The sequence below is a fragment of the Phytophthora cinnamomi genome, assembly GCF_018691715.1.
Source record: "Phytophthora cinnamomi strain GKB4 chromosome Unknown Contig1, whole genome shotgun sequence".
NCBI lineage: Eukaryota > Oomycota > Peronosporomycetes > Peronosporales > Peronosporaceae > Phytophthora > Phytophthora cinnamomi.
Window position 1 is genome coordinate 1,092,445 of NW_027150934.1, and position 26,305 is coordinate 1,118,749.

At 53.0% G+C, this 26,305-nt stretch overlaps 9 protein-coding genes across 11 annotated transcripts; 7 read left to right on the forward strand and 2 right to left on the reverse strand.

Annotated features, from left to right (window-relative positions):
- Positions 1–169: 169 nt before the first annotated feature.
- IUM83_06405 (putative F-box protein) lies at positions 170–6,003 on the forward strand (the record flags this gene model as incomplete). Its single annotated transcript, XM_067930609.1, has 9 exons — positions 170–186; positions 268–595; positions 673–1,448; positions 2,359–2,475; positions 2,550–2,628; positions 2,691–2,746; positions 2,806–2,965; positions 3,037–3,124; positions 5,270–6,003. 9 exons carry the CDS (start codon positions 170–172, stop codon positions 6,001–6,003), a joined length of 2,355 nt encoding a protein of 784 aa, XP_067800354.1.
- Positions 6,004–6,194: 191 nt separating this feature from the next.
- Positions 6,195–7,473, forward strand: IUM83_06406 (conserved c2h2 zinc finger protein; the record flags this gene model as incomplete). Its single annotated transcript, XM_067930610.1, has 3 exons — positions 6,195–6,473; positions 6,553–7,031; positions 7,110–7,473. 3 exons carry the CDS (start codon positions 6,195–6,197, stop codon positions 7,471–7,473), a joined length of 1,122 nt encoding a protein of 373 aa, XP_067800355.1.
- Positions 7,474–7,680: 207 nt separating this feature from the next.
- Positions 7,681–11,318, forward strand: IUM83_06407 (Kinesin-like protein; the record flags this gene model as incomplete). Its single annotated transcript, XM_067930611.1, has 5 exons — positions 7,681–8,325; positions 8,409–8,501; positions 8,579–8,647; positions 8,727–9,003; positions 9,475–11,318. 5 exons carry the CDS (start codon positions 7,681–7,683, stop codon positions 11,316–11,318), a joined length of 2,928 nt encoding a protein of 975 aa, XP_067800356.1.
- A 124-nt stretch (positions 11,319–11,442) lies between these two features.
- Positions 11,443–14,049, reverse strand: IUM83_06408 (Kinesin-like protein; the record flags this gene model as incomplete). 2 transcript variants are annotated; one of them, XM_067930613.1, is made up of 2 exons in its annotated part: positions 13,287–13,323; positions 13,478–14,049. In XM_067930613.1, the coding sequence occupies 2 exons, from the start codon at positions 14,047–14,049 to the stop codon at positions 13,287–13,289; spliced, it is 609 nt and encodes a 202-aa protein (XP_067800363.1). The 2 variants fall into 2 exon arrangements, with proteins under 2 accessions (XP_067800364.1, XP_067800363.1); XM_067930612.1 differs by having other exon boundaries at positions 11,443–14,049.
- Positions 14,050–16,081: 2,032 nt separating this feature from the next.
- Positions 16,082–18,277, forward strand: IUM83_06409 (Lysosomal beta glucosidase; the record flags this gene model as incomplete). 2 transcript variants are annotated; one of them, XM_067930614.1, is made up of 1 exon in its annotated part: positions 16,082–18,277. In XM_067930614.1, the coding sequence occupies one exon, from the start codon at positions 16,082–16,084 to the stop codon at positions 18,275–18,277; it is 2,196 nt and encodes a 731-aa protein (XP_067800336.1). The 2 variants fall into 2 exon arrangements, with proteins under 2 accessions (XP_067800336.1, XP_067800337.1); XM_067930615.1 differs by having other exon boundaries at positions 17,960–18,277.
- Positions 18,278–19,290: 1,013 nt separating this feature from the next.
- IUM83_06410 (Glycoprotein-N-acetylgalactosamine 3-beta-galactosyltransferase) lies at positions 19,291–20,337 on the forward strand (the record flags this gene model as incomplete). Its single annotated transcript, XM_067930616.1, has 1 exon — positions 19,291–20,337. The coding sequence occupies one exon, from the start codon at positions 19,291–19,293 to the stop codon at positions 20,335–20,337; it is 1,047 nt and encodes a 348-aa protein (XP_067800525.1).
- Positions 20,338–20,404: 67 nt separating this feature from the next.
- Positions 20,405–23,402, reverse strand: IUM83_06411 (uncharacterized protein; the record flags this gene model as incomplete). The annotated part of the gene is made up of 10 exons (XM_067930617.1): positions 20,405–20,551; positions 20,619–20,717; positions 20,781–20,909; positions 20,980–21,115; positions 21,175–21,542; positions 21,609–21,725; positions 21,786–22,088; positions 22,160–22,493; positions 23,118–23,199; positions 23,261–23,402. 10 exons carry the CDS (start codon positions 23,400–23,402, stop codon positions 20,405–20,407), a joined length of 1,857 nt encoding a protein of 618 aa, XP_067800521.1.
- A 201-nt stretch (positions 23,403–23,603) lies between these two features.
- IUM83_06412 (uncharacterized protein) lies at positions 23,604–24,362 on the forward strand (the record flags this gene model as incomplete). Its single annotated transcript, XM_067930618.1, has 1 exon — positions 23,604–24,362. The coding sequence occupies one exon, from the start codon at positions 23,604–23,606 to the stop codon at positions 24,360–24,362; it is 759 nt and encodes a 252-aa protein (XP_067800560.1).
- A 129-nt stretch (positions 24,363–24,491) lies between these two features.
- Positions 24,492–26,264, forward strand: IUM83_06413 (uncharacterized protein; the record flags this gene model as incomplete). The annotated part of the gene is made up of 6 exons (XM_067930619.1): positions 24,492–25,119; positions 25,202–25,365; positions 25,453–25,597; positions 25,687–25,774; positions 25,836–25,929; positions 25,998–26,264. The coding sequence occupies 6 exons, from the start codon at positions 24,492–24,494 to the stop codon at positions 26,262–26,264; spliced, it is 1,386 nt and encodes a 461-aa protein (XP_067800505.1).
- Positions 26,265–26,305: the final 41 nt, after the last annotated feature.

The window sequence follows — 26,305 nt, forward strand, 5'->3', positions numbered from 1 at the left end:
AGAGTAGGCGGTCCAAGGAGACAACAGTGTGTTGATGCATGTAGCAGCGAGCTGAAGGGGAAAAAATGAATATCCGCTGAAGCACCAACGTATTCGTGTTGCCTGTGATTAGTCATCGGAATCTTCAGGGAGAGGTTCATTTTGTGGCCAGCGAACGGAGCAACTTCAACTGGGAATATATAGCAGGTGAGTGCTATATTCCTATATTTGTTCGTCTGGAGATAGCTCCACGTCTGCTGATCGAGGATAATCTGTCTCTGCTGGTAGCATGGCGATCGAAAGAACGAGCGTGGGCAGCTATAATGTGCGTCCATCAACCTCCGCTGGGGAGAAGATGCAGCTTGGAAGACTGAAACAAAAGGCTGAAGAGCCTGAAATTGGGAGTTCTACGATTCTGAAGCTCAACCAGAAGAAGAAGAAGGCCAAGACCAAGCTAAGACAAAAAGAAGACGCGACACGACAAGTCGCGAGTCTTCTTCAAAACGAGAGCGACAAGCTGAGCGAGCAGCTGCTCATCGCAAGTGAGAAGGGGAAGCAACGTGCAGTCTTCTTATTGCTCCATCAAGGAGTCGACAAGGATCGATGTAAAGGCCTAGTAAGGATCCACTCTCTTTGAAAGACGAGTTGCGGGGAAACCACAGTTCTGACCTTTGTCGGTTTGTATGTTTACAGCTCGGGTACTCACCAGTGCACCATGCGGCAGCTAGAGGGCATTTGGAGGTATTGAAACTTCTGCTCGACTTCGGCTGGAATGCTGACGTTCGTAACGACGCTCTTGAGACCCCTCTCCACCTTGCATGCTTCAACGGACACGTTCATGGGGCCGAGTTCTTGTTGGACAACGGCTCAGACATCAACGCTCGAAACGAGGACCAAGAGACTCCGTTGTTTTACGCAGCCCGGAAGGAACAATATAGAACTGTGCGACTGCTTGTTCGGAGAGAGTGCGATATTGCGGCTGAGAACCGCTACGGTGACACTGCAGATGAGGAGGCTACCGATGCGAAGACACAGTCCGAGTTCGCGGCAGCGAACGAAGATATACGCAGAGCATCAGCAGCTGAGATTCAGCGTGGAGAAACTCACGAACTTGGCGAACACGTATTACCTCAAAAGCTCCGCGAGCGTGTGTTGTCATTCCTGGATCTGAGAAGCTTGGGTTACGCTTCGCAAGTGTCGTACCGGTGGCATCGGGCTGCGGACAACCCGTCATTATGGAAGAAACTGGGGGTGTCGCGGTGGGGATTGCTTCTGAATGCGACCATGGGAATGGGGGCAGTGCCTCAGATGTCCATGCTGCGTGCAGCTACCAGTAACTTCCTACGCTTGAACCTGTCTTCAAAGGCATCACGACGTCCTTCCAGCTGTGATCAGGCATTTCTCGGCCGAACGCTGCCACTCACAGTCAAGAAGAAAGAACATCGATCTGTGCCGAAGGCGTTAGAAATGTGAGATAATTCCCTCCACAGCGCTGAAACAATTATCATCGAAATAAAAAAACTTTAGTAACACGTAAAATAAAAAAGTCGATGTTGGTGATGTTGCACCGTTACGGGTGTCTCTTCATTCCACATTGATGAAGCTGCGAGGAAACGATGCGGGAGTTAAGGCGGTCCAGGAAGCGGAATTCGCGGTGCTGAGCAGTATCGCCGTGCGAGAGCAGCACAAGGAAAAACTACGTGCATTGCTCTCTATTATCAACCCGCAAGCACGGCCAGGCACTCGACCCCAAGAACGGATTCATGTTCGCACCAAGAAGGGTCAGCCGAAGAAAATAAAACCTGAAAAAGGTTTTCAGCTTGCAGAGGGCAAGGAGATCCATGTGCTGGGGGATTTGCTCCTGCTCACGCGAGCAGCGTCGGTGGATGTTGTTGAGAATATTCAAGTGTGGCGAGAAGTTGTTCACGGAGGGGTTCCTCGACCGTATATCTACGATAACGAAAACTACCTGCTGAGTATGTGCGAAGATCTTGATTTTCTGGACCAGGCTGGGGATGTGGTGGAGTGGCTCGGATTCCGTCTCGTTCGCAACCCATTCATTATTACCGAGGCGTTAGATGACGTTATGAGCAGACGTCTGGGTATCAGTGTTCACGAAACTCGCTCGCTCAAATATTGGCGCTCGGCAAGTTGGAGACAAAATAACAAACTTGATTCACAACAACATGGTTTCCCTGATAGCAAATCGAGGCAGAGTACTCACGATCGCTGGCAGAAGTATCCTCCACCTCGACCGCTAGTGGTGCCTCTCGCTAGTATCGGCCCGGAGGACGACGTTGTTGATGGGTTGCGAATTACTGCTGCACAAAGTACATTACTGGAAGAAGAGGGCTATCACGGTCGATTGAGGGCTCTAAGGATAACAGAGGAGTATGTGGAACGCGGTCCGTCGACGTTTGGGAGTGGTGATGTCGGGAACAACGTAGGCGGTACATCCGTTTATGACGCAATTGCGGCTGTAGACTCGAAACTAAAGTACGTCAGCCACTTCATTTGAAAATTGGATGGCGTCAGCGGGGATGATGCTGATAGTTTTTTGTCATGCTTAGAGAGGTCGAGTCCCATTCGTCACTACTTCGTCGAGAGCATGCGCAGGTAGAACGGACGCTTCAGGACCTGAACAACCAGGTAAACTACGCGGATTATATTTCGGCACTGAAGTTTTTTTGACTCTCAGTACGTGTGAAAAGGTAAAATGGACAGAGCTATGTCGTGACTCTGATCGCACGAAGGACCGTCGTGTCTGGTACGGCCCTTGCTAACAACTAAAAGCATTCATAGCGCTGACTTGTCTTATGTTCGCAGGCAATACCATGATAAGTTCCGACAAGAAGCCCTCAAAACTTACGCCAAATTGGCTGAAAGACTGCAGCATTGCCTTACGGTGTTAAGCTATGGGAATGGTCGATTTAGACGTGTATTAGACACATACAAATATCGCATGCACGAGCTGAGGCTAGAAAAGGTATGTTTTTTTCCTGTACTTCAGCAAAAGATGGGTTACTGATAGCTTTTCTGATGATTTATTTTGTTAAGGACAAGCAGCGAGCAGCTAGACTTGACATGAAGAAGGAAGAAGAAGCTGCAAGGCGCCGAGCAATTAATAAAACAGCTCAAAAACGGGGTTCCAAACTCCGAGCAAAAAAACTCAATCCTAAAAAGCATCTAGACACGGAAACAGAAGTCTCTAAGGAGTCTTCAGAGCCGAGAGATAGCGCAGCTTACGAGGATACCGCAAAGGACATTCAACGTGATATTCGCGTGCTAGTGGGAAGAAAGCCTGACAGGAACACGGCTCCCGAGTTTCCCGAAGTTGACCATCGTCAATTAGAGCTGAAACGACAGAAAGCGGTCTATCGAAAACGCGCTCACCTTGAACAACAAGCTCGAATCGCAAAAGAAAAAGATATTATGTTGGAACGCAGACGAGCTGAAAATGTGGCTATGAAATGGGAAGATGCCTTGTCTCGGATAGTGGAGAGAGAAGCAAGGAGAAAGATACGGTTAAGAGCTCGGAAAGAGATGATGGATCGGGTGGCGTCGTGTGCTATCTTCAAATGTACGCATGAGATGAACCGAAAACGGTTCTTGATATCTGTATACACCCGGAACGCTCATGGATACGAATTGGAGGGCCTTCGCATCGTTGCGTATGATCCTAATTCGTGCGCTGCTTTCACAATGATAATGGCGCTCCGCGAGTTCAATTCGTTTGGGTATGGCCGCACTAGCGAGGGATTGGGTGCGTTTTGTAAGTGGCTCTGCTTGCTGTACGAAAAGCGCCAGCGACAATTCCGACTTGTCTGGTCGGGAGGACCCTGCCCTCCTCCGCTTCGTGTACGTGAAAACGATCAAGCTCTTGTGTGTATCCACAAAGAAGGTATTAAAATGCACCAAGTGTCCTCCGACGGCTACGCTTTCGTGGCGGTATATTTGAGGACTGACAATCCGTCAATTGCGCGATTTGTGATCGGCGCTTCGCATGGGCACGGATTTCTTCTTTCGGAGCGTGCTGTAGAAGCCCGAAGTTTGATTACTAGTAGTGACTTGGACGCCCAGTGGAAGTCGTCAGAATGCCCAACAATTGTTTGGAAGCACAACGCCGACGCATTCAAAAGAGAAGAATCTAACCTGTCGATGACTTCGACGAGTGCCATCGGCATACGAGTTTATTCAAGCGATACAATTGTAAATCGTGTGAGATATTCAGTCCACATATACGATACAAACGAGAGCGATTTTACCGTGGAGCTTATTTCGAAGCCAAAGAAGGACAAATATGCGCATGGGGCGATACCATCGTCGGCCTCAAACAGAGTGATTCTATTGAAACGTAAGGTAAATCCGTACGATGTTCACCTCTCATCTTCAAATTTTGCAGATTTGCTATCCTTGACTCGTTTCGAGCAGACCCCTTCTCGGAATCTAATATCCAACGGTGCCGAAACTGACGATAGAGATGGCTTTGGGTGGAAGGCCACTGTATCACCCAAATGGGCAGGAAAGCTAGCAAACTATGTTCGAGTATTTCGCCTCGCTAAATATGCAAGTAAAGTCGGTGGTGTATTTTGTTTCGTCACAGTCTTTGTCGTCCAGCAGAAGACGGAGTTTCGGGCTCATTTGCTACTGGAAGTCACGTGGTTGGCTTCTACTCTATCGTCATCATGTTCTCTTGGTGGGGTGGATACGCGACAGTCGCTTCGAATCCCGCTTTCCGAATATCTTCGCTGCGTTAATGTTTCACGCCGACTTACTCTTGGAGTGGGGTATGGCCATAGTGCAAGTGAAGGTGGAGATAAGTGTACTGCATGCCTAGCGTACACTGCAACTCGCGCAAGATTCTACGATAGTGCCGCCTCCTCCACACCCGAAACCGCATTTGAATATTCGTCAAGCTGCTCCACCTGCTCAATGATTCAATATCGGCGATTGCATGCAATTAGAGAGCTTCTCAATTATGCAGCGGCTACAGCGCCCGAGTCACTGGAATTTATTTATCACGCTTACTGTGAGGTATGTACAAGGCTAGCCCCTCCGATTGTACTCGTGCTGGGATCTGTATTCTCTGGAACGACGATGTGGATGCTCCCGGTTCTCAGTCATTACTTTTCGTGCTTCGATTGCAACAATTATGGCCTCTGCAAGTTCGTAGATGGAGACCAAGAGCATACAGTCAGTGAGGAAGGCGTCCATGTCCGCGATACGTTTCTGCACACGCTAGCACGAGACCAAGTCAGCGTTCTTTTTAACGCGGACTGTGGTGTGACAGTAGCAAGTGCCAACTTGTTCGTGAATGATCTTCACTGGTGGCTCTACCCGGATTGCAGTGAGCTGCCTTGCCACGTCGCGTACATTGTGCCTGGCAAAGAGAATGGTTTTGAGCACATTCCAGAAAAGCTTCAGCGCGACTTCGACCTAGTCGAGGCTTTGCAGGCGTTGAATCATGCCGCATGCCAAGTGGCCGAACTCACTCCGGTGCATCTGGACGACGCTGGTGATGGAGCAACCGATCACGCCTCTGCTTTCGACGCTTACCTAGTAGCAGAGGCAGTGCTGGTCGAAGCCACGCGGGTGCTTCTTCACCCAGACTACGCGTGGCAGAAACCCCGCAAGATCGTCGGAGCTTCCAGCTGGAGCACTGCGTGCAGCTTCCTGCTGGACCCGGTTCAACTGAGTGCGGCCTTGCAGCGGTTTGATCCACTTTACCTCAATCCAGCAACCGCAGAAGTGCTGGAGGCCTATTTCACGCACGAAAAGTGGCCCCACGACTACCCGAACGTCCGACCATTTTTCTACGGCATTTTGGCGTTCATGATGCACGTCCAACACGTCCGCCAGATTCTTGTGTTGAGAAGTGGGGCACTGCAGAGCTCATCGGCCCCCAAACACGCCACGGACGGAGAAAACACGTCAAATCACGAAACGCTCGCGAAGAACACCAGCGTCCTGGATTGTTCGCTCCAAAGTAACAGCACAGAAGTGTCGGGCTCATTGACGCTGTGAATCTGTCAGGAACACAACAACGAAGATGGATAACCAGAAATCGAGGACGGTAGTCGATTACCCATGTCCCAAAAGTTCGACCACCGAAATACACTTGATCAAACTATACTCTCCACTAAATCCGACCACGTCAGTTTGTCCATCCCAATCAAAAAATCTCAGAACCGAAAACTTCTTGGCTGGAAGAAAGAATGCAGCGCAGTGAAGATGACAAGTCGCGCCTAGAGTGGCAGCGGCGCCACACACAGGCGCTGCGGGACACGGCCGAGTCGTTGCAGATGGGGAGGGCCACGGCGCACGCGCTCAGCGCGCAGGCGGAGCAGCTCGGGCGCAGCGAGCGAGTGCTGGACGAGACGCAGGCGACGGTGGACATGTCCAAGCGCGTCCTCAGGGGAATGACGTGGTCCGGGTGGCTCTACAACAAGTTCTCAGCTTCGCCTCAGCTTTCGACCAATAGGGAGGGGGCAGAGGTATACAAACTTCAAGTGATGGTAACGGCTGGAAAGAGGAATAGGGTTGCAACTAAGTTTTTTTTATTTTATTTTGTAGATTGCGATGGGGTTCATTTGTCCCGAGTGCAAGGTGATGTTCCAGTCGCCGGAGCAGCTCGGGATGCATTATTCAAGTGTCCATGAGAGGAGATCAGGAGATGGTGGTGGTGGACCTCGAAATCTTGAACGACAAAGTGTAGCCCAGATTCGACAACAAAAGCATCAGCAAGTTGCAGTTGCAGGAAGTTCATCAATTGAGGATGTACACGATAAGTTCCTTAGCGACCTGGAGCCGCAACTGGCGGAGCTGAAGGAGCAGTCGCTCGCACTGGGGAGTGCATTGGATTCGCAGAATGAGCAGCTAGATCGACTGGACTCGAAGATTGGCCGCGTGCACCACGACATGAAAAAGGTGGGCATTCAGGCCAACAAAATCGCAGGGAAGAAGGTCCCCGTGGTGTATCGCTTCCGATGTGCGTTTCAGGAGGTGCAGACGGGAAGGTTCTTGCGGGATGTAGACGGAGAAGCCCTGCTAAGGTGGGTGGGTATCCTTGCAGGTATGCATCTGTAAGTGCATTTCTTGCTAACAACTTGATTAATTATTTTGCTTTCTAGTGCTGACGTTGTGATAGAAGGCTGCACTTTTCGAGCCTACACGCTGGGTGACGACAGTGATGTATGGGGATTTCAAAGTGAAAAGTCGAGTAACTTTTTGGGCATCAACCGGTATGGAAACCTCAAGGTGCGAGGCGTGGATTTCAATTCGTACGAGCAGTTCCTCGTTGAGGCCAAGCCGAGCACTCCTCTGTTTTGTCTGTCAAGCTACTTCGGTCTCGGAGGCTGGGTCGCTGTTAAAGGACCAACAGATAGCAGTAATCTCACCATCATCCGCGGGACACCCGAGAACAAGCCCCAAGCAGCCCACTTCAAGATAGTAAACTTGGAAGATGGAATCAAAGCAGAGCTCAAGGATAATTGAAAATATTTAGTGTCGCTTGATACGGCAAAGGTGTGAGAAGCAAACAAAGATCGACTGTGGCAATCCAAGAATTCTTCTGCTAAAAATGAACCTGGTCATGACCGCGTCGCCGTTTCAGTCTCCTATATTTGCGGTCTGTGTTCCTCTTAAGGGTTGAGCTTGCTCGGAAAGCAACTGCAACTGACTGTAGAGCTTGTGCGTGACCACATGGATGCATCCGAGGCCCCGGGACCTTCAGGTGGCAATGGAAAAGACAAGGAGACCGTGAAGGTGGTGGTGCGATGTCGACCCCTTTTCGGCAAAGAACTTGTTGAAGGACGAAAGTCGATCGTCACTCTGGACGGAGCGGCGGCGTTGATTTCACTCAAATGTCCAGACAACGGCCAGATCAAGTCCTTCACGTTCGACTCAGTCTATGATGAGACAACGTCGCAGCGGCAGTTCTACGATGAATCTGGTTACCCTCTTGTGGAATCCATCTTCGACGGCTATAACGGCACCATTTTCGCGTACGGACAGACCGGATGTGGCAAAACGCATACGATGCAGGGGAAAGACTCACCTCCAGAGCTACGTGGTGTTATCCCGCTCTCCTTCGACCATATTTTCGACACGATCAATGCCGACACCACGCGAGAGTACATGGTACGAGCGTCGTATCTGGAAATCTACAACGAGGACATTCGCGATCTGCTTAATGATGATGCGAAGAAGAAACTGGATTTGAAGGAGTCGGCGGACGGAACGGTTTACGTGAAAGATCTCACCGAAGTGGTAGTGAGAGATGTGGAGTCAATGAATAGTGTGATGAATCGAGGATTCAAAAATCGAACTGTCGGTGCTACGCTAATGGTGAGTTTGTAGCGGAATGAGTTGGAGTTTTCAATGATTTGGCATGCATTGGAGGTTGCTAATTCTTGAAAACTGCATACCAGAACGAAGGTTCGTCGAGATCACACTCGATTTTTACGGTAGTTGTCGAAACCAATGAAACAATTGGTGGTCAAGACCACTTCAAAGCTGGAAAGGTTAGGACTGCTACACAAAATGTTTGGTTTTATTTCGTCGCTCTCTGTAGCTAACTCGTGGAATCCGATCCTTGCAGCTAAACTTGGTAGACCTGGCAGGTAGCGAACGGCAAAGTAAGACAGGAGCCACGGGTAATCGCCTGAAGGTATGGTCTTCCTCAACTTTGCATACTTGTTTAGGTTTTCATCATGATCGTTGGCAATGGGCGCGTTTGTGTATTACAGGAAGGTTGCAAGATCAATTTGAGTCTTTCGGCATTGGGCAATGTCATTTCGGCGCTTGTGGATGGCAAGGGCAAGCACATTCCGTATCGAGACTCGAAGCTCACTCGGTTATTGCAGGACTCACTGGGTGGCAACACCAAAACGCTAATGGTTGCTGCGGTAAGTCCGGCCGACTATAACTACGACGAGACACTATCCACATTGCGCTACGCAAATCGAGCCAAGAACATCAAGAACAAACCTGTCGTGAACGAAGACCCCAAAGACGCCAAATTGCGTGAGTACAAGGAAGAAATTGAGCGACTGCGAAAAATGCTCGAGTCGCAGTCCCAGTCTCGAGGTGGTGAATTGGGGACTTCCAGTGGTATGGGTACTCCGTTGCGGTCATATTCCCCCCGATCGGGTAGTGGTAGTGGTTCACGCATGAATGGTAACGAGGATCTGGCAAAGGAGCGAGAAGAAATTACCAGATACCAACAAGAAGCTGCAGAAATGCTCGAGCGGGCCAAACGGATGATGGACGAAGCCAAAGCTCTACAGTCACAGCAACCAGGACAACAACCGGATCAAGGTAGTGACGCATCTAGTGGCGCAGAAGCTTCTGCATCAAAGCGGAAAAGTTCTGGAGTACTTGGGAATCTACCACCTCTGTTGGGTCTCTTTGGCAAGCAAGATCAACAAGTTGTGCTGGGGAGACCACGGAGCGCCGGTAGTAATGGTAGAATAACCCCGAGTAGTGGTTCCAGAGTGGACGACGCTACCATTAAGCAAGCTATGCGTGAGGCTGCACAGATCGACGCACAAGCTAAGGCTATGATGGCCAAAGCAGAAGCCATGATGAAAGAGGCTGCTCAGCGTAAAAGTGCTAGAGATGTAGAAGTCGTAGTGAAGGAGGTGATTCCCGACGATCATGTCAAGGAACGCGACGAGCTACGCGAACTGAACCAAACCATTCTGAACCAGCGTGACCGAATCGGCCAAGAGCTTGAGCAAACACAGGTGGCCATGGAGGCTTACATGCGTGAAAAAGAGATGCTTCACGCCAAGCTCAAGAAGATTGAGAGTCACATTCTCGGTGGAGCATCAGGTTCGTCTTCGACGCGTGGATCCATCAGCGGAGGTAGTGATGCCGACTCGGAGGTAGCGTTACTGAAGCAGCAGGTGGAGTATCGTCGGGCGCAGATCAAGCTGAGAGAAAAGGCAAAAAAACAAGCAAAAAATGAGGCTATGCGGCGAGCACTTGAACTGGAGAAACAACAAGTTGAGGAGGAGCTGAAGACGGCACAAGAGGCCGCTCAAGCAAGTCTCGCTGCGGCACGAAAGAAGGAAGCCAAGTACAAGGCCAAACTGGAAGCAACACGACAGGAGATAGCCGATCTCAACACTGAGTTCGAGCGTGAGCGCGAAAACATGCTGGATACGATTCGAGAACAAACTAAGGAGGCCAAGTTGCTAGAGCAACTCGTGGAGCTTTTTCTGCCGCAAAACGAGTTGGTGAAGGTATGGGAACGCGCCGTGTGGAGCGAAGAGCGAGAGGAGTGGAATCTGCCAAAGTTGAAACCACGCAGCGATTTCCACACCATCAAACTCCCGACACTGCCACTCGGTGGCGGAGGAGGAAACACTGGCATGGAGTCTGGTGGTGCTGAGGTGGTGTCGGACGACGAAGGTAACAGCCGACATGGTAGTGCAGGAGCTGCTGGCAACTCCACCGTGCGATCATCGGGGTCCTCGTCAAGTGCTAAGCGGAGGAAGAGCGGCGTCTCACGGCAATCCTCTCAAGGTGTTCACGCGGGGGCCATTATCCCTTACGATAACGAGGGTTTGACGGCAAACCACACGCCTACTACGTCAAGCCGCCTTCCGAGCGCAGTACATACAAGTCGACCCGATTCGAAAGCAGTCACGCGTGGTGTGAGTCCGCACAACAGCTCAAATGGGAGCAAGGAACGACGGAAGCACAAGGACAAAACCTCAGGGCCTTCGGTCTCGCGACAGCCTCAAGAAGACCAAGAATCACCCCAACTTGCAAGTGCATACGAAGCTCCAGGGGCGAGTCACTACTTCCCTGCAGAAGAGGATCTGCTAGCTCCACTTTCAGGCGAGTATCAACCTCGTGATCGCTTGCAATCACGCCAAGGCTCTCGGCAAGACTCTCGGCAGGAGAAGAATCGACGAAGTAATAGCTCCGGTGGAAATTCCAAAGGAGCGCCAAGTGGCCTCGGCCAGCTAGACCATACCCCGCCACTAATCGTAGGTGCTACGGACAAAACTAGGTCTTCAAGTCGAGGAGATAGCGGGGGGCGACAGGGTAACCACCGCCACCACCGCCATCGAGACCGAAAAGATCGTCAGCAAGAAGAGGAAGCAGGCGCAGGGAACGATGAATTGGTCGACCCAGGTGACGGTTCATTAGCTGCAATTACCAAGAAGAAAAGCAACAAGCACTCAAAGAAGAAGAAGGAGCGCCGTGACAAGTCCGAGCCGACAGCAGAAAATGACGAGGACGCTGCACCTCCGGCAGATTCGGCCAACGACCAGTATTCGTCGCTGCGTAGACCATCGTTTCGATCACTCGACGATCTCCTATAGGCATCAAACACATAGTTTGCCCCGCGTAGAAACCAAACAATGAAAGACAGTCAACACAACAGCAAGCGATAGTTATCTGGGATTTCTTATTGTATGCTTCCGAGTCAGTATAAACTTTTGGTCCTCAACGCTTAGCTTTTCGCTGTGATGCTGGTACAATTGTTCCTGCCTGCTGCTGCCGCATCTTCTTCTGCGCTTGGAAGAACGCCAACGAGTCAGGGTCCTGGGCTCTGACACGATCTACCTCCATCTGATCAAACTTTTCGCCATCGTCCAGCTTGTCATCCTTGCTGAACGCTGGTCTCGTGTAGGCGTCAAAACCGCCACCATTTGAAGTTTTAGAAAGTGCGTGAGCATGCCCCTCTTCATCGTACCAGTCTTCAAATTCGCGTACAAGGCGACGGCGTAGAAGCTCTACACTGCGAAGAGAAAATTCGAGCTCGGACTTGGCGTCTTTGAGGTCGCCGAAAAGTGATCGGTAGTCCCGCTTGGCCTCACGCTCAGCTGTCATCAGGATGAATTCTTCTTCGTCCACGACCTCGTCACGCTCTTGTGGTACCTGCTTAGCTCCGATCTTGCGATTACCTGCAGCTCCGTCTTGTGTCCCCCTCTGGTTCCGCTTGTCCTCTAACTGAGCTCGAACGGCATCGATCTGAGCCTTTGCAGCATTCACGCGCCGCGTGACCTGTTTGACGCGCTGCTTGGCGTCAAATAATTTGTCCTTCTCGTCCTGAAGATTTTGATGCAGCTTCCGTCCTGGTCCAGCAGACCGATAAAACTGGAAAGCATCGTTCTTGGCGCGCGTCTCGGCATCTTGTGATAGTCCAGCACCATCTCCATTCCTACCCCCACCTTTGCTAGTGCTGTAGAGGCCTCCTTCGTCGTCTCCACGATCGTCCTCATTGTTGTCAGGGACGCCTGGAAGTTCGGTTCCACTGGGTGACCGCGATGCAGCTGGACTTTGTTGCCCATTGCCAGTCGGACTAGTTCCACTGGATCCATCTGTAGCTCCCCCAGCTCCACGATAATTTTTGTTTTTACTTGTGTCCATGGTTGACGGCCTCGCTGCACCAGGTACGAGACCAAGAGGGAACCCAACCGCACCAGGTTCTTCCTCACCGACCAGTTCCTCGCCGTTGGGGCCGTGAGTTGCATGCGCCCGAAGATCATCGCGTGACCCCGCAGAAGTTTGTGTCCGTGATGCTGCCGATCCAGCCGAACCTGATCTTGTCGAAGTGTTTGAGTTTCCTGCCCCGCCGTGGGCACCAGACCCGTTCATTCCGGACGAAGCGCCACCCATCGAGTCCAGCCCAGAGCTTTTGAACAGCAGCTTGAACTGTCGGAAGAGCTCACGAATTTCGTTCACGCTTGTAAGTCGCAGAGCCTCGTCTTCCATCTCCTGGGTGGGCGCGTCGACATATCGGCGTATCATTTGCAGTAGCCGGTGCTTTTGCTCAGGCGTATGTTCGTCGTAGACCACGGCTGTACGCTCAACCAATGCGTCGTGCATGACCAATTCGTGCTTTAATTCGCGGATCTGGCGCTCGTACTTGCGCAGCAATAGGGCCGGGTCTGTTTCCACGATGGTGGCCACCTCGTTCTGCACTCGCATCATCCGTTGCGCCAGCTTTAGAGTCGAAATGGTTTCCTCCAGGTGTCTCCCCTCGCCCCAAATACAAGCAAACATGAGAGTGTTCGAGTTGCCTCCCAGTGAGTCTTTCAGCACGTTCGTGAGCTTGGTCTGGCGATACGGAATGTGTCGCTGCTCCTTGGAACCCAACGCCACGATACACTGCTCCAGAAAGCTCAAACTCTGGTTGATGTACATGGATTCCTTCTTGATCGTGGACAACGCCGACCCCGCTTTCGAAGAGGACGACGTCTTCGTGGGGCTGCCATTCGTCTGTTCACCGTCAAACGTCTTCTTGAGTCGCTCGCTTCCTGCTAGATCCACGAGATGCAACTTGCTCAGCGTGACGCGCTCCGTGCCGCCCGCGCGCGATTTCTGCGCGATGTGGAATGTCAGCACACAGTGCGAGCGGTTCGAGCGCTTATTCAACTGGTGCTCCGCCACCGTCCGTTGCAGTTCGCCGTTGAAGAGCTGGTCCAGCGCTTCCTGTTCACTGCGCACCTCGACCTGCGTGAGTCCGCGGACGTACGTTCCGCGGGCGTCCTCCACGACAACCAGCTCCCCGTTGCCGCCGCCACCGCCACGGTCACCCCCTTGCTGTCCTTCCAGCAAGTCGTAGATGCGGTCGTTGTAGATTTCCATGTACGACACGCGGATGGTGTACTGCAGCTCGATACGGCTCTCGACCTCCTCGTACAGCTGGGCGATGGCACGCGGGGCGATGCCGCGGTGCTGGTAGTTGCGGGTGTCGCCGATCATGGTGAAGCTCTTGCCCGCGCCGGTCTGCCCGTAGGCCAGGATGGTGCCATTGACCCCGTCCACCACCGCGCCGTGCACGATGTCGCGTGCGATGGCCTCGTACACGCGGTCCTGGCCGGCGTTGTGCAGCACCTGGTGGAACTTGAACTGCCAGCAGTCCTTGCGGTTGGACGGCCCGCCGTCCGTTTTGGGCGGCGACGTGCCGCCCGAAGCTGCCGCCAATGCCGCCGCGCCGCTGTAGACCGTGATGGTGCTGTCGTCCGGGTCGATTTGCAGCTGGTGCGTGGCGAAGCTCGCCGTCGGCCGCGTGCGGATGATCACCTTGACCCCATTGCGACCCATAGTCGCAGCAACCTGTGTAGCAAAAGTGACTCACTCGCCTGCAGTTAGTCGTTTCGCTGGACAAGTCCGGCGCCAGGAAGCCCCGCACAGCTAAAGATAGTGAAGATGCAATCGAACCAAACGCGCGGGTAATCTTGGAATCCTGGATTTGCAAACCCCACCTCAATCGTGGATTCGTGACAGGAGTAATCTCGCTCAGGAGTAATCTAGTGGTCCTCTGGATCGATGATCGCGAGCAACAATAACATGGGTGTTCATTAAATAACGGCGAACTTTGCATGCCTGAAAACTCCAGATAAAGTACTATGGTATATAAACTTTGGCTAAGGCAGTCTTGGGGCATCTAAGGGGCTCTGCTCGTTCTTTAGTACTTTCCTCCGACCCAGTCATCGTGGCCACCATACCTAGAACTTCCGTATATTAAAACTCCATGGAGGGTATTGCATCTCCGAGTGCTTCGGCTCAGGATGTTGGGCACAGTCAACAGCCTCTTATGTATGTATATTGTATGCAATATGATGCGCATTATGCGCCATGCTGCTACTCCGTAGAGTCACAGTCATGGTAGTTAAGTAGGCTAGGGAAGTAAGCACGTGAGTGCCGAGGCAGAACGCCACGACAGGCACAGCGGTGGACCGGCTCGCTGAGATTCTCACTTGAGCCGCTAGCGTCAAGTTCTCGAGTGAGTGAGAACCCCGTGCCGGAACCACCGCTCACCAGCAGTCCGTGTATTGGCACAATACTCAGATCAACATTACTATACTACTGTAAACCTAACTACACTGTGTCCTTCGTGTCCTTGCGGGAAGCAGAGCCCTCGTGCTCACTGCCATTGATTGCCTTCTGCATACTGAAACTCTAACACTTCTGCTCGTTGCGCGACAGAGCTGACTACAGCTCGATAGCCGCGTGTGGCAACCACACGCTGAGGAGCCATCTTAGGATCTGTAGCTCTTGCCGGTGTCGAGCTTCGACACTGGCGAGACTACATCTCACACAATATATATTGTAAATAGGCAGTCTTTGAAAATCACTTCGAACTGCGCAGAGGAGAGGGACGAAATAAGTCATTCAGCAATTTTTATACGTTCTCGAGTTTGTTGGAAATCATTAATTCGTTTAGTTTCAGAATGCTCCCCCGCCAAGAATTCCGCCCCCAATAGTAGCATCCTTCGTCACAACACTGTGGCTCGGCTGTCCTAGTCCTCTTTTTTGTACTGTGCTCAGGCCCATGTGACAGCTACTGTACATGTACTATACATGTACAACACCACATTACGGGTGTTATACTGTACTCGGGATGTACATCATCGGCCATCGTTGGCTTGAGGGACTCTTGGAAGCGCCACGGTGTATGTTACATCGTAAAGTAATCACATATTACATTACTACACTACAGTACTTTCACATTGCAATCTCCGAGTGGACATTCGCACAGTGTTTATTTTCTTTTTCTTCTTCTCTATCAAACTTTGTGGGAGCACTGCATCCACTTCCAAAACCTGGCATCGGTCAGTCGCGTCGTTGGTAGTTGGTGGCTATTACATGTATAGTGCTTGCCATCAATCCGGAGCAACAGATCTCGACGAAGCTAGCGACCCCATCCCGAAAGAAGGATCATGGGAAAACACGCACTCCGTGTTGGATGGCGAGTATTGTGTTCGAATACTAGACACAGAAGGTCAATGCAAACAGTAAGATGATAAATTAACGCAGCACAGCGGCCTTTCCAACCTGATAGTCACGTTGTGATCTTCTATACTAGTTTACTGTAGGAGCCCGGGACATGTACAGACACCTTGTGTTCCTAGCCGTTCACTCTTCATTTTACCGGCTACCCGGCAAAGTACCAGCCTCAACAGTCTCCAAGAAAGCAAGGCAACAGAATCGACTCGGTGCCATGCTCCAGTCTTGGTTTGCTGCAGTCTGCTCGGCGGCAGTACTTGCATCGTCTGTAAGAGCCGGCGACAGCTACGATGCTCAAGCCCAAGCGATCGTCGACGGCTTTTCCCCAGCTCAGCTGTTGGGACAGATGACGCAGCTCACCCTCGCCACCGTAATGAACGGCACCACTCGCGAGCTGAATGAAACCGCGGTGCGCATGTTTGCCCAGCAGAATGTCGGGTCGTACCTCAACACCTACTGGGACGGACCTATCAACGGAACTTACGGCTACAATGCCTCCGAGTTTCGGTCTCTCATCGGGCGCATCCAGAAAATCTCCATGGAGGAGAATGGAGGCCACCCCATCATATACGGAATCGACTCGGTCCACGGAGCCAACTACATCGACGGATCTGTGCTGTTCCCCCAGCAGATCAACAGCGCTGCAAGCTTCAACCCCGATCTGGTTCACGAGGTGGGCGCCATCACTGCGCGCGACACCGAAGCTGGTGGAATCCCTTGGATATTTGGTCCTATCCTCGACATCTCTCAAAACACACTGTGGGCACGCACCTACGAGACGTTTGGCGAGGACCCGTACCTTGCTTCGGTCATGGGCGCTGCCCTAGTCCGCGGACTTCAAAGCTACAACCAAACGGCCGCTTGCATCAAGCATTTCATCGGCTATTCGAAGCTGCCCACGGGGCATGATCGGGAGGGCGTCATTATGGCCGATTTCGATTTGATGAACTACTTCCTTCCCCCCTTCAAGGCGGCAATGGATGCGGGTGCTCTGTCCACAATGGAGAACTACATCTCTCTGAATGGTGACCCGGTGATCGGCAGTTCCCGCATCTTGAAGGACCTCCTTCGAACAGATCTGGAATTCAACGGCGTGCTGCTTTCAGACTGGAACGAGATCAACAACCTCTACGACTTTCACCGCGTCTCGAGTTCACGCGAGGAAGCTGTCAGCGTGTCCTTGATGCAAACATCAATTGACATGAGTATGGTGGCGACGGATACGGACTTCATCAAGTACGGTCTCAACATGTTGAAGAAGAACCCAGACCAGGAAGCTCGTCTGCGCGAGTCGGCCAAACGCATCATCAAGCTGAAGCTCCAGCTTGGTCTGTACGAGAACCCGTTGCCAGGTGAGCAGTACGTGTCAATGGTCGGTAGCGACAAGGACAAGAAGACTGCGTTGGAAATGGCGCGAGAATCTATTGTGCTCCTGAAAAATGATGACGACGTTCTGCCTCTGCCGAAGAGTGCCTCGGTCTTTCTCACGGGCCACTCAGCTGACAACGTGGGCAACCAGTGCGGTGGATGGACGTTCATTTGGCAGGGCTACTCTGGCAACGATATGTTCAACCACGGTATTTCACTTCGCAAGGGCCTTGAGAACCTGGTCGGCAATGACTCGTTCAGCTACTTCAACGGTCTGCTGGCCAACGGGTCGGTCTCGGATGCCGACATGGCCAAGGCTGCCAAGCTCGCCAGTCAGCACGAGTACACCGTCGTAGCTATCGGCGAGACATCGTACACTGAGAAGGCTGGAGACATCGGCAACCCAGCCCTACCTGAAGGCCAAGTGAAATACATCGAGAAGCTGGCTGCGACGGGGACTAAGGTCATCGTGGTGCTCTTTGAAGGTCGCCCGCGCCTGCTTGGCTCGATCCCCGACCACGCCGTCGCCATTATTGACGGCATGCTGCCGTGCGAGCTCGGCGGCCAGGCCATGGCGGAGATCCTGTACGGCGACGTGAACCCGAGCGGCAAGCTGCCGATCTCGTACCCGAAGGACGCGGCCAACACCGCCATCCCGTACAACCACCGCGTGACGACGCGCTGCATGTGGGACAACTGCTGGATGCAATGGGACTTCGGCGCCGGCCTCAGCTACACGAAGTTCAACTACTCGTCCGTCACGCTGGACAAGACGACGATCGCGAACGCGGACGACACACTGACGGCTACCGTGACGGTCACGAACGTCGGCTCGCGCGTCGGTAAGGAGACGGTGATGCTGTTCCTGATCCAGCCGTTCCGCAAGATCTCGGTGCCGGAGGTGAAGATGCTCAAGAAGTTCAAGAAGATCGAGCTGAAGGCGGGCGAGTCGGCGGACGTGTCGTTCTCGCTGTCGGCGGAGGACTGGGGCGTGTACCAGCCGCAGATCGGCCACGGACTCAAGCGCATCGTCGAGGACAGCAAGTACGTCGTGGCCATCAAGCCAGACACGTGGTGCAACGTGTACGAGAACGTCACGAACCCGCTGTGCGGCGAGTTCACCATCGACACGAGCAGCGGCGCGGCCACCGTCCGCGCCGGCGTCCAGCAATAGGGCGTCTTCATGCAATACTACCCATTCAGGAGTACCGACGACGAAAACTTTTCAATGCATTAATTCTGGAAAATACCATCCTCTTTTCAAACTTCGCAGTTATTGTGCTGCTCTTATTAGAGGACACACCGTCTCGGGGCGTTACCTTCGGGAATCAGCGGGTTCTTCTAACACTGACAGGCCATCGTCGACGGGGGAGACACCACACCCGACGCGCTAGCAATAAACCCACGAAATTCTACCTTTGATAGCAGTTCAAGTCAGGATGCCGGCATCATCGAGGCAGCCTCCTCCACATCTTCATCTTCGGGCTTGGAAAGTTCATCACCTCCGTCGATCTCAGACCCCGGGCGAGATACATCGTCGCGTATAGCAGTCGTGCCAATTACTCCCACCAGCTCGCAGTCGCCACAGCTATCTTCCACTCTCAATCCCGACGTCTCCATCGTATCGGTGGCCGAGACAGAAGCCGTTAACGTTGACCTCTCCACCAGTGCGCGCTCCCCAGATAGCATCACCGTCGACATCGAAGTTCACAAGTGCTGGCGGAAAATGCATACCCAGAAACGTATCTCACTACGCACAAACTTGTATATGGGCGGGAGTATGCAAAACAGTTTCTCCAGGATGCTGAAGGATCTATGGCGCGTTCTTGTGTCCGCCTGTTTGGAAGACTGGGTATACGTTCTTGCAGGCAGAGTTTCTCCCGGCCTAAGTACAGATTTCTGATTTTCAGAAATTTAAGTCTCGGAGACTATCGAGTCCCAAAACCCAAGCCAAAGCGGCTTCGAGCTTATTTTCGGACGATCGGAGATTTATCAATTTGCTCAGTTTACAATATCAATTGGTCGAAATACATTCATTCCCTTTCCAAACTGCCCCAAGGTAATCAAAATACTAATTGCGACGCGAATTATCTCACAATTAGTTGATTATTTTGAAACGCGTGAATTAAAAATTCACATCTCACAATTATTTTCTAACGAGTCTAGACAATGCCACGAAGAGCTCCGATGGCGCCGACGCTGCTGCGGCTGCTGGCGGTGTTGGCGCTCGCCGCCTCGCCCGCGTGCGCCGGCCACCGCCCGGAGCTGCTGCAGCAGCTGGGCGCCAACGTGCCGGCCATGGAGCTGGTGAGCGTGGCGCCGCTGGGCGCGCCGGCCGCCAGGACGCGCGTGCTGTGCTGGGTGAACACGTACCACGGCAACCACGCGACGCGGCTGCGCGCCATCCAGCGCACGTGGGGGCGCAAGTGCGACAAGCTCGTGTTCATGAGCGACCGGGAGGACCTGAGCGTGCCCACGGTGCACGTGGTGGCGCCGCCGCTGCACGAGACGCTGTGGCAGAAGCACCGCGAGATCGTGCGGCTGCTCGTGCGCGAGTACGACGAGCAGCACTTCGACTGGGTCTTCAAGTGCGACGACGACACCTTCCTCCTCATGGAGAACCTCAAGAACTACCTCAACTCGCCCGAGATCCGCGCCATCCCCAAGGACGAGCCCACTCTGCTGGGCCACCGCATGACGCTGCAGTGGTGGGAGATGCAGCGCCTCTTTGAACCCTTTGAAGACCACAACCCCGACCACGTGGCCGCCATGCTCAAGGTGCGTGACGAGACGAGGAAGGACGGGGGACTCATTTACACCCCTGGGGGAGGCGGGTACGCCATGAATTGGGCCTACCTGAAGAAGCTCGAGGCGGCGTTCGATGAACCCTTCTGCCTGCCCAATGAGGTGGTGCCGGACGACTGGGCCATCTCCTTCTGCATGCGGCACTACGGGGTCGTGCCGCTCGACACGAGAGACGAGCAGAAGCGAGAGAGGTTCCACCAGTACGACCCCAACGATCTGTACACGAGGCCTCATGACGAAAACGCGTACGATCACAAACTCTTCACGTCCATCTACCAGGAGAACAACTGGTTCTCGGACCACAATGGCATCGGGTGGCAGAACGGGAAGAACTGCTGCGCACCCGACACGATTAGTTTCCACTACGTGAAACCCCCGCTGATGGACCTGTTTCACGAGTTTTACTACGGAGAAACAGCGCAGCAGTAGCTAGAGTGTACTTGATAAAGCGTGCCAAATTAAAGGAGCTGCACTACGAATCTTGAAAGGATGCCGACTAACTGCAGCTGTACGTATCGCAGCCGAGCACTAGCTCGACGTCTCCTAAGCTGGAGCGCAAGTAGATGTTCCCGAAGGCTAAGCAATTGTTGGTGACTGGGTCACAATTGATGCTACCGTGCTTTTCGAGACCATCAACTGAATCCTGTGCGTGCAAGGAGAATATTTAGTTCTAAGGTTGGGAGTTCCTGAGATGTCAATTAAGTTCTCACCGCTGACTCAATTACGACATCGCTCGAATAGTTGGTTTGGCGGATAGACATGGTTCCGTATTCGGACCTCATGTAATACATCCCAGCAAATGTTTGTGTCTGTACAGCATAACGCATCTATCAGCCCATAGACTAGAACATGACCCGCTTTGTCATCCTTACATTCAACTGGATAGAGATTTTTCCTGAAGCAGACTCGACATGAATGGTGCCACTAGCCGTAATTTCGTCAATCTCGACGTCTCCCGATACGGTTGTGGCCTCCAACCTTCCCATGAATGCGGAGTTGCTCTTGAATAGGCAAATCCAGCAGAACAATTGGTCATCCATGAACAACGTGCTAGAGAAGAGAAAACCTTACCTCCACTGTCACCCCCGTGCCTGAGATATCCCCCGTCTTGCTTCTCAAGGTGATCCAATTTGCTTGGACGTCGTCTACTGAAATTAAAGCCGAAGAGCTTTTAGCTTGGATGTGACTTCTACCCGTATTTACAGAGCTGTAGACAGTAATCACCAAGTTAGCTTAGTTTTGATAGAACGGGGATACGGTCATTACCCATGAATGCCGGATAACACGAGGCTACTCGCCCCGGTTTCGACTTGAAGGTCACATTGTGAGAGCGTGACATCCGTCAAGCTAACGATTCCTAGAGCCGAGTACACTTTAGCTGGTGATTCAGCTACAAGTGTATCACTGGCATCGATCGTCAGGCCGTCGACGGTAATATCGCCTGAAGTTGTTTGAAGTAGAAACTCGTCTCCCTGAATCTCGACATCTGAACACAGAATGCTTGACTGCATCGTCGTGACGCTAACCCCCTCGAACGTCATGGTATCCGAGCCATTCAGTATGACGGACGTGTTGCTATTGATGACCAGACTCCGAAGTTGGTCTTGTGGTAACTCGACTTCCATTATGGATCGCTGCATCGTAGCGATTGTGTAAATGTACCGACCGCAAAAACAAATAGCCTAACAGGTGCTACAAACCTGGCATGATCCGTCAATCCACAGGAATTGAGTCGTTCCTAAGGGCCAAGCATCGATCCTGAATGTGTTGTTCTTCATCTCCTTCTTGTACATACGTGTCGCCGCGATAGTTCCACCCTGCCGTCGCGCGTGCTTGAGTCAATGAGATAGGTTTCAAATGGCTTTGACGAATCTTACCTCTGATCCGTAAAAGCCAATGTCCATGGTGCCTGTTGTAGAGTCGGCAGTTGAGACGATGATTTCCCCACGCGAAAACGAATTTACCAACTGGATAGTATCAACCATAGCTGCTGTGCTCGAGTTCACAAGCGTAAAACTAGCGGAGGCAATACGACCACCGATGTTGCTGCACTTGGCGACGAAAACCACATTCGCGCACATGACGGCTAAAATAAAGGTCACAGCCAGCATAACGAGCACAACGACAATTCGCATCATAATTCGCTGCCGTCTTGTTGATTTCTCGAATAGATTAATCCACTGCAGCAAGGTATTGTCAGTGTGGTGAGTGCATACATATGTGTATTTGCTAGCTGACACATACAACCAACCTGCTGGAAGAACGAAAGCGGTGAGTCTGCTTGAGAAATGTTGGCATTCACATCGATCGGATCGAGACTGACAGCCGTTTCCTGGAGATCCTTGATGCTACGTTTTGCTCGGGCAAGCCGATGTTTCCATGTAGCCGCATGGCGCATCAGTGATAAACTCATACCCGCTTCTGAAAGAATGAATAGCCCCGATACCAGCCCAACGTACGCAACCGCGTTCAAATTGGCCCGCATCACCGCTGCAAATCGATCGCGGTCGTAAGCCACCTGTGATGTTGGCGGCAGTAGGATGCGGATACTTTCCCAGTTCTGGAGGATATTGTCCTCTACATAACTGCGTCCAGCGAAGCAGGTAATTGACAGCACCACTGAACACGCACCGATAAGGGCTGAAATTAAGTAGCAAATCGAAAGGAGGCGGCGATACTCGAAGTTGCCTCCCACAAAGGCAAGCAGTGCCACTACGAGTAGCAGGACCCCACTGGCAAAAATTGCGAGTCCTGCGTATGGTGCCGAGGCCAGTGTCCCAGTGTCGACAACGTAATTACCACCGATAATGAAGAAAAGGGAGAGCGGGAACATGATCACGCTGAAAATCTGTGCATGAGGAATGTAAGTTTTCAAAAGTTCAGCCAAATCGAATTGCTTGGAACTAGTTACCTGTAGGAACGCCACTGCCGCACGACGCTCACCTAATATTCGGCGTAAATACCAACTAAAGCACAGGTGCGCCGTAGCATTCACAATAAGAACTGCTGCTGCAACTTCCAGTATTATCTTCGTCTCCGTAAGTAGCTAACAAGCACAGATAGTCAACAAGAAGTTCCGCTCGTAAACAAGATCAAATGCGTTGCAAGACAGACCTTCGCTCTGTTCTCAATATCGCGCAAGAGTAATGATTTCTCGAGAAATGCTGCGACCTCGAGTTCGATGTCTGAAGTGAACAAGACACACAAACCTCCAAGGACTAAAAATCCGAAACACGTCCCAATTGCAACCATGAAGCTGGCCACAGCTGCCGGGGTCGATCTGCAAACTCCCTGACAGAGCACAGTTGTTAGCACGTGTAGCAGCTACAAAACGGTTGGATCGAGAACTCACAGTAATTCCACAGAGAATGCTCGCTACCCCGACCGCGCAACTCAGGATCAGTGTAGTCTGGTGAAGCGAAGATAGAGCGTACAACGTGAAGAGAGCAGCGGTGCTCACTAACTCGAGGAGAAGAAGTAAACCACTGCAGCATCTGGTCTTGCAGGTGAAAGATGGTATCGCCAACAAATCATGGGGCATGGGAGACACTCGAAGGCTACCGCAGTGCTCGTTCCGCGAGAAAAATGATGAATGCCGAGTGACACTTCAATGCGTTTCACGGTACTGACACCCGTTATATTTTGGTTTTTTGCGAAGTCTCACCACTCAATCTCTCTTCGCTTTGCTGCCCAACATGACGGACTGGTACATGGAAAATCTCTATCTGCTCGCGGTGGTGCTGGGTTGCAGCCCCGTGGTGTTCGTGCTGGCGTTCATAGTCATCAGTATGCGAGTACGACGGAAGTTCGTCGGCGCTGCCGCGGAGAATCGCAAGACGTCGGATACGCCGGAAGTGGCGCTGATCAAGGCTCACACCCGGATGGTTCGACTTCTCTCGGTCGCCGGGATTCTGTTACAAGCGGTGCTGCTCGTGCGGATCACAAGACTGTCGTCCACCGGCTCGTCGTACTCTCTCTCGCTCATCCGTCCCGTGATCAACCTGTGCGTATTCCTGCTCGGATTCATGACCAACACACACGCCGCCTTCCGCCTCGCCTACCTGCTGCTGCTCGGCCAGGTCGTCGTGCTGGACACCATCGCCGAGGTATCGTTCGCCATGGTCATCGACTGCATGCAGACGCAGGGGATCCAGTGCGGCGAGTTGTCGCTATCGCTGAGCGTCCTCCAGTTCCTCAAGCGGCGCGAGCTAGCCAGCCTCTTCCTGAGTCCGTGGGTGGCTCTGGAGACCGCCTACCTGTGTGTGGCCATCGGCTTCTGCTCGTCACGGTACTCGGCGCGGCGCCTCTCCCTGTCCCGCCCCACTTTCAACCTGCGCGCCGCACTGCTGGCGCACTTCCCCGTGCATCCACGCCAAGCCTCATCCACTGCATCGGCATCAACAGCAGCAACAACAGTAACAGCAACAGCCAAGCGCCCTCGCTTCGCCGTCTAACATGTTGCACCTCACTTCAACTTGACCTGCGCCTCGTCTCATGTAAACCTATCAATCGGCATGATGTCATTAACGCGGGGATTGCGTCACTGATCGCTTCCCCATACAAACAAACAAACTCGGGCAATAATGGCGACTGAAGCGCCGGCAGCGGCCAAGCCGCGGCGCACGTTCCACATCCAGCTGGACGGCAGCGGCCCCGCGGAGATCAACTTCAAGCAGCTCGTGATCCAGAGCGGCGGCGGCCAGCAGCGCGCGTCGCCGGGGCCGCCCAGCAGCCCGAGCGCCAAGTCGCCGGCGGCGGCTCCAGCGCCTTCCGCGCGGCCGCAGCGCTTCAACATCATTGAGCACCTGGAGAAGCGCTACGGGGGCGGCGCCGTGCTGAGCGACGCGGGCGGCGGCGGCTCGGGTGGCGGCGGCCTGGAGCGGCGCGACGACGACGACCTGTACGACTCGGAGGACTCGTTCATCGACGACGCGGAGCTGCAGCAGAACATCGAGGACGTGCGCGGCCAGACGCGCGTCAAGACCAAGCACGCGGGCTTCTTCGTGAACGCCGGCGAGGAGATCGAGACGCTCGAGCGCGAGGACGCCGACAGCGACGACGACCGAGCTACAGCCAAGCGCGGCAAGAAGCGCGCGGTGGACGGCGCGCTGCGCTCGTTCCTGGACGAGCTGCCGGACGCGGCCAGCGACTGGCAGCCCACGGAGGAGGTGGTGAAGAACCTGGAGGTGCTGCGCACGGCCGTGCAGGAGTGTGCGTGACAGAGGAGGGAAGGGGGGACGAGCAGAGAGGAGAGACGACTGAGCTGCTTGTTGTTGTTTTTTTGTTTTTGCAGTGGCGGAGGCGGCGCCGATCCCCAAGGTCTTCCCGAGGTCGCTGGACGAGCCGCTGCGCGCGGTGGACAAGCTGGTGGTGGAGGCGCACCCGAACAAGTGGCGCGTCACGGGGTACTTCGCCACGCTGATGACCTTCCTGCCCTACACGAAGCAGTACCTGAAGGTTGGTGGGTGGCGAGCGCTGTGTTTGACTGTTGCGCTGGGTATTGAGAGTGTTTCTTGGTGTTGCTGCTGCTGCTGCTGGTTGCAGTCGAATATGCTGCGGCTGGAAGCTCGGGATGTGGCGAAGAATGAGAGAGAGAAGCTGGATGCCGCGCTTGAAACGCTTATGCAGCACGTGGCTACGTATGGAACTCGAGCAGCGGCGGAACCTGTAGTAGACCTGATCAAGGCTGGTATGTGGACGATCCTTGCTGCCGATGTGTGCGCGCGTGTGTTTTTTTTTTTTTGCAAGGCTAACTGGCGGTATGGTTGGCCCTTGCAGATATCGCAAAGGACAAAGAGCTGGGTACGAAGCTGCACACTTTGCTGGAGCTTCAGGACGAGTGGGTTTCCAAAGAAAATGACTATCGGTAAGATACTGGTGGATGAACCCTGGCATTGCTGTCTGATCTAACCGCCACGGTTGTGCAGGCAAATGCTGAAGACTGAAGATAAGAAGCACATGAAGGAGGCGGACTACAAGCCGCTCAACCAACGCCAGGAGCGCAATCGAATGTTCAACCGGGTATGCACGTGTTCCGTTTTGTTATGCGTTGCGTGCCAAAAGCTAATGCGGTGTGTGCTTTTGAGCAGATCCTCGCTCTATTTACACCTGGGCTGACCGACCTTCAGACATTGCGAGCTTTGAACAAGGCTGCAAAGGTAAAGACAACCAAGAAGCCTGCACAGCCCAAGACGCCTGTCAAGGGCACCACAGCCGTAGCAAAAAAGAAAGCGGTCGAGATGGCGACTACCGGAGGAACTGCCCCCGCTAAGCGGTCGATCAAGCCGTTCAAGTCACGTATGATGGACGATGCTCCGCCCTTCGTAGAGGCTGACTTTGACGAGGTAGAGCAGTGAAATAGAACGATACCGATTCCAAGAACTCAACAATGAGCAGT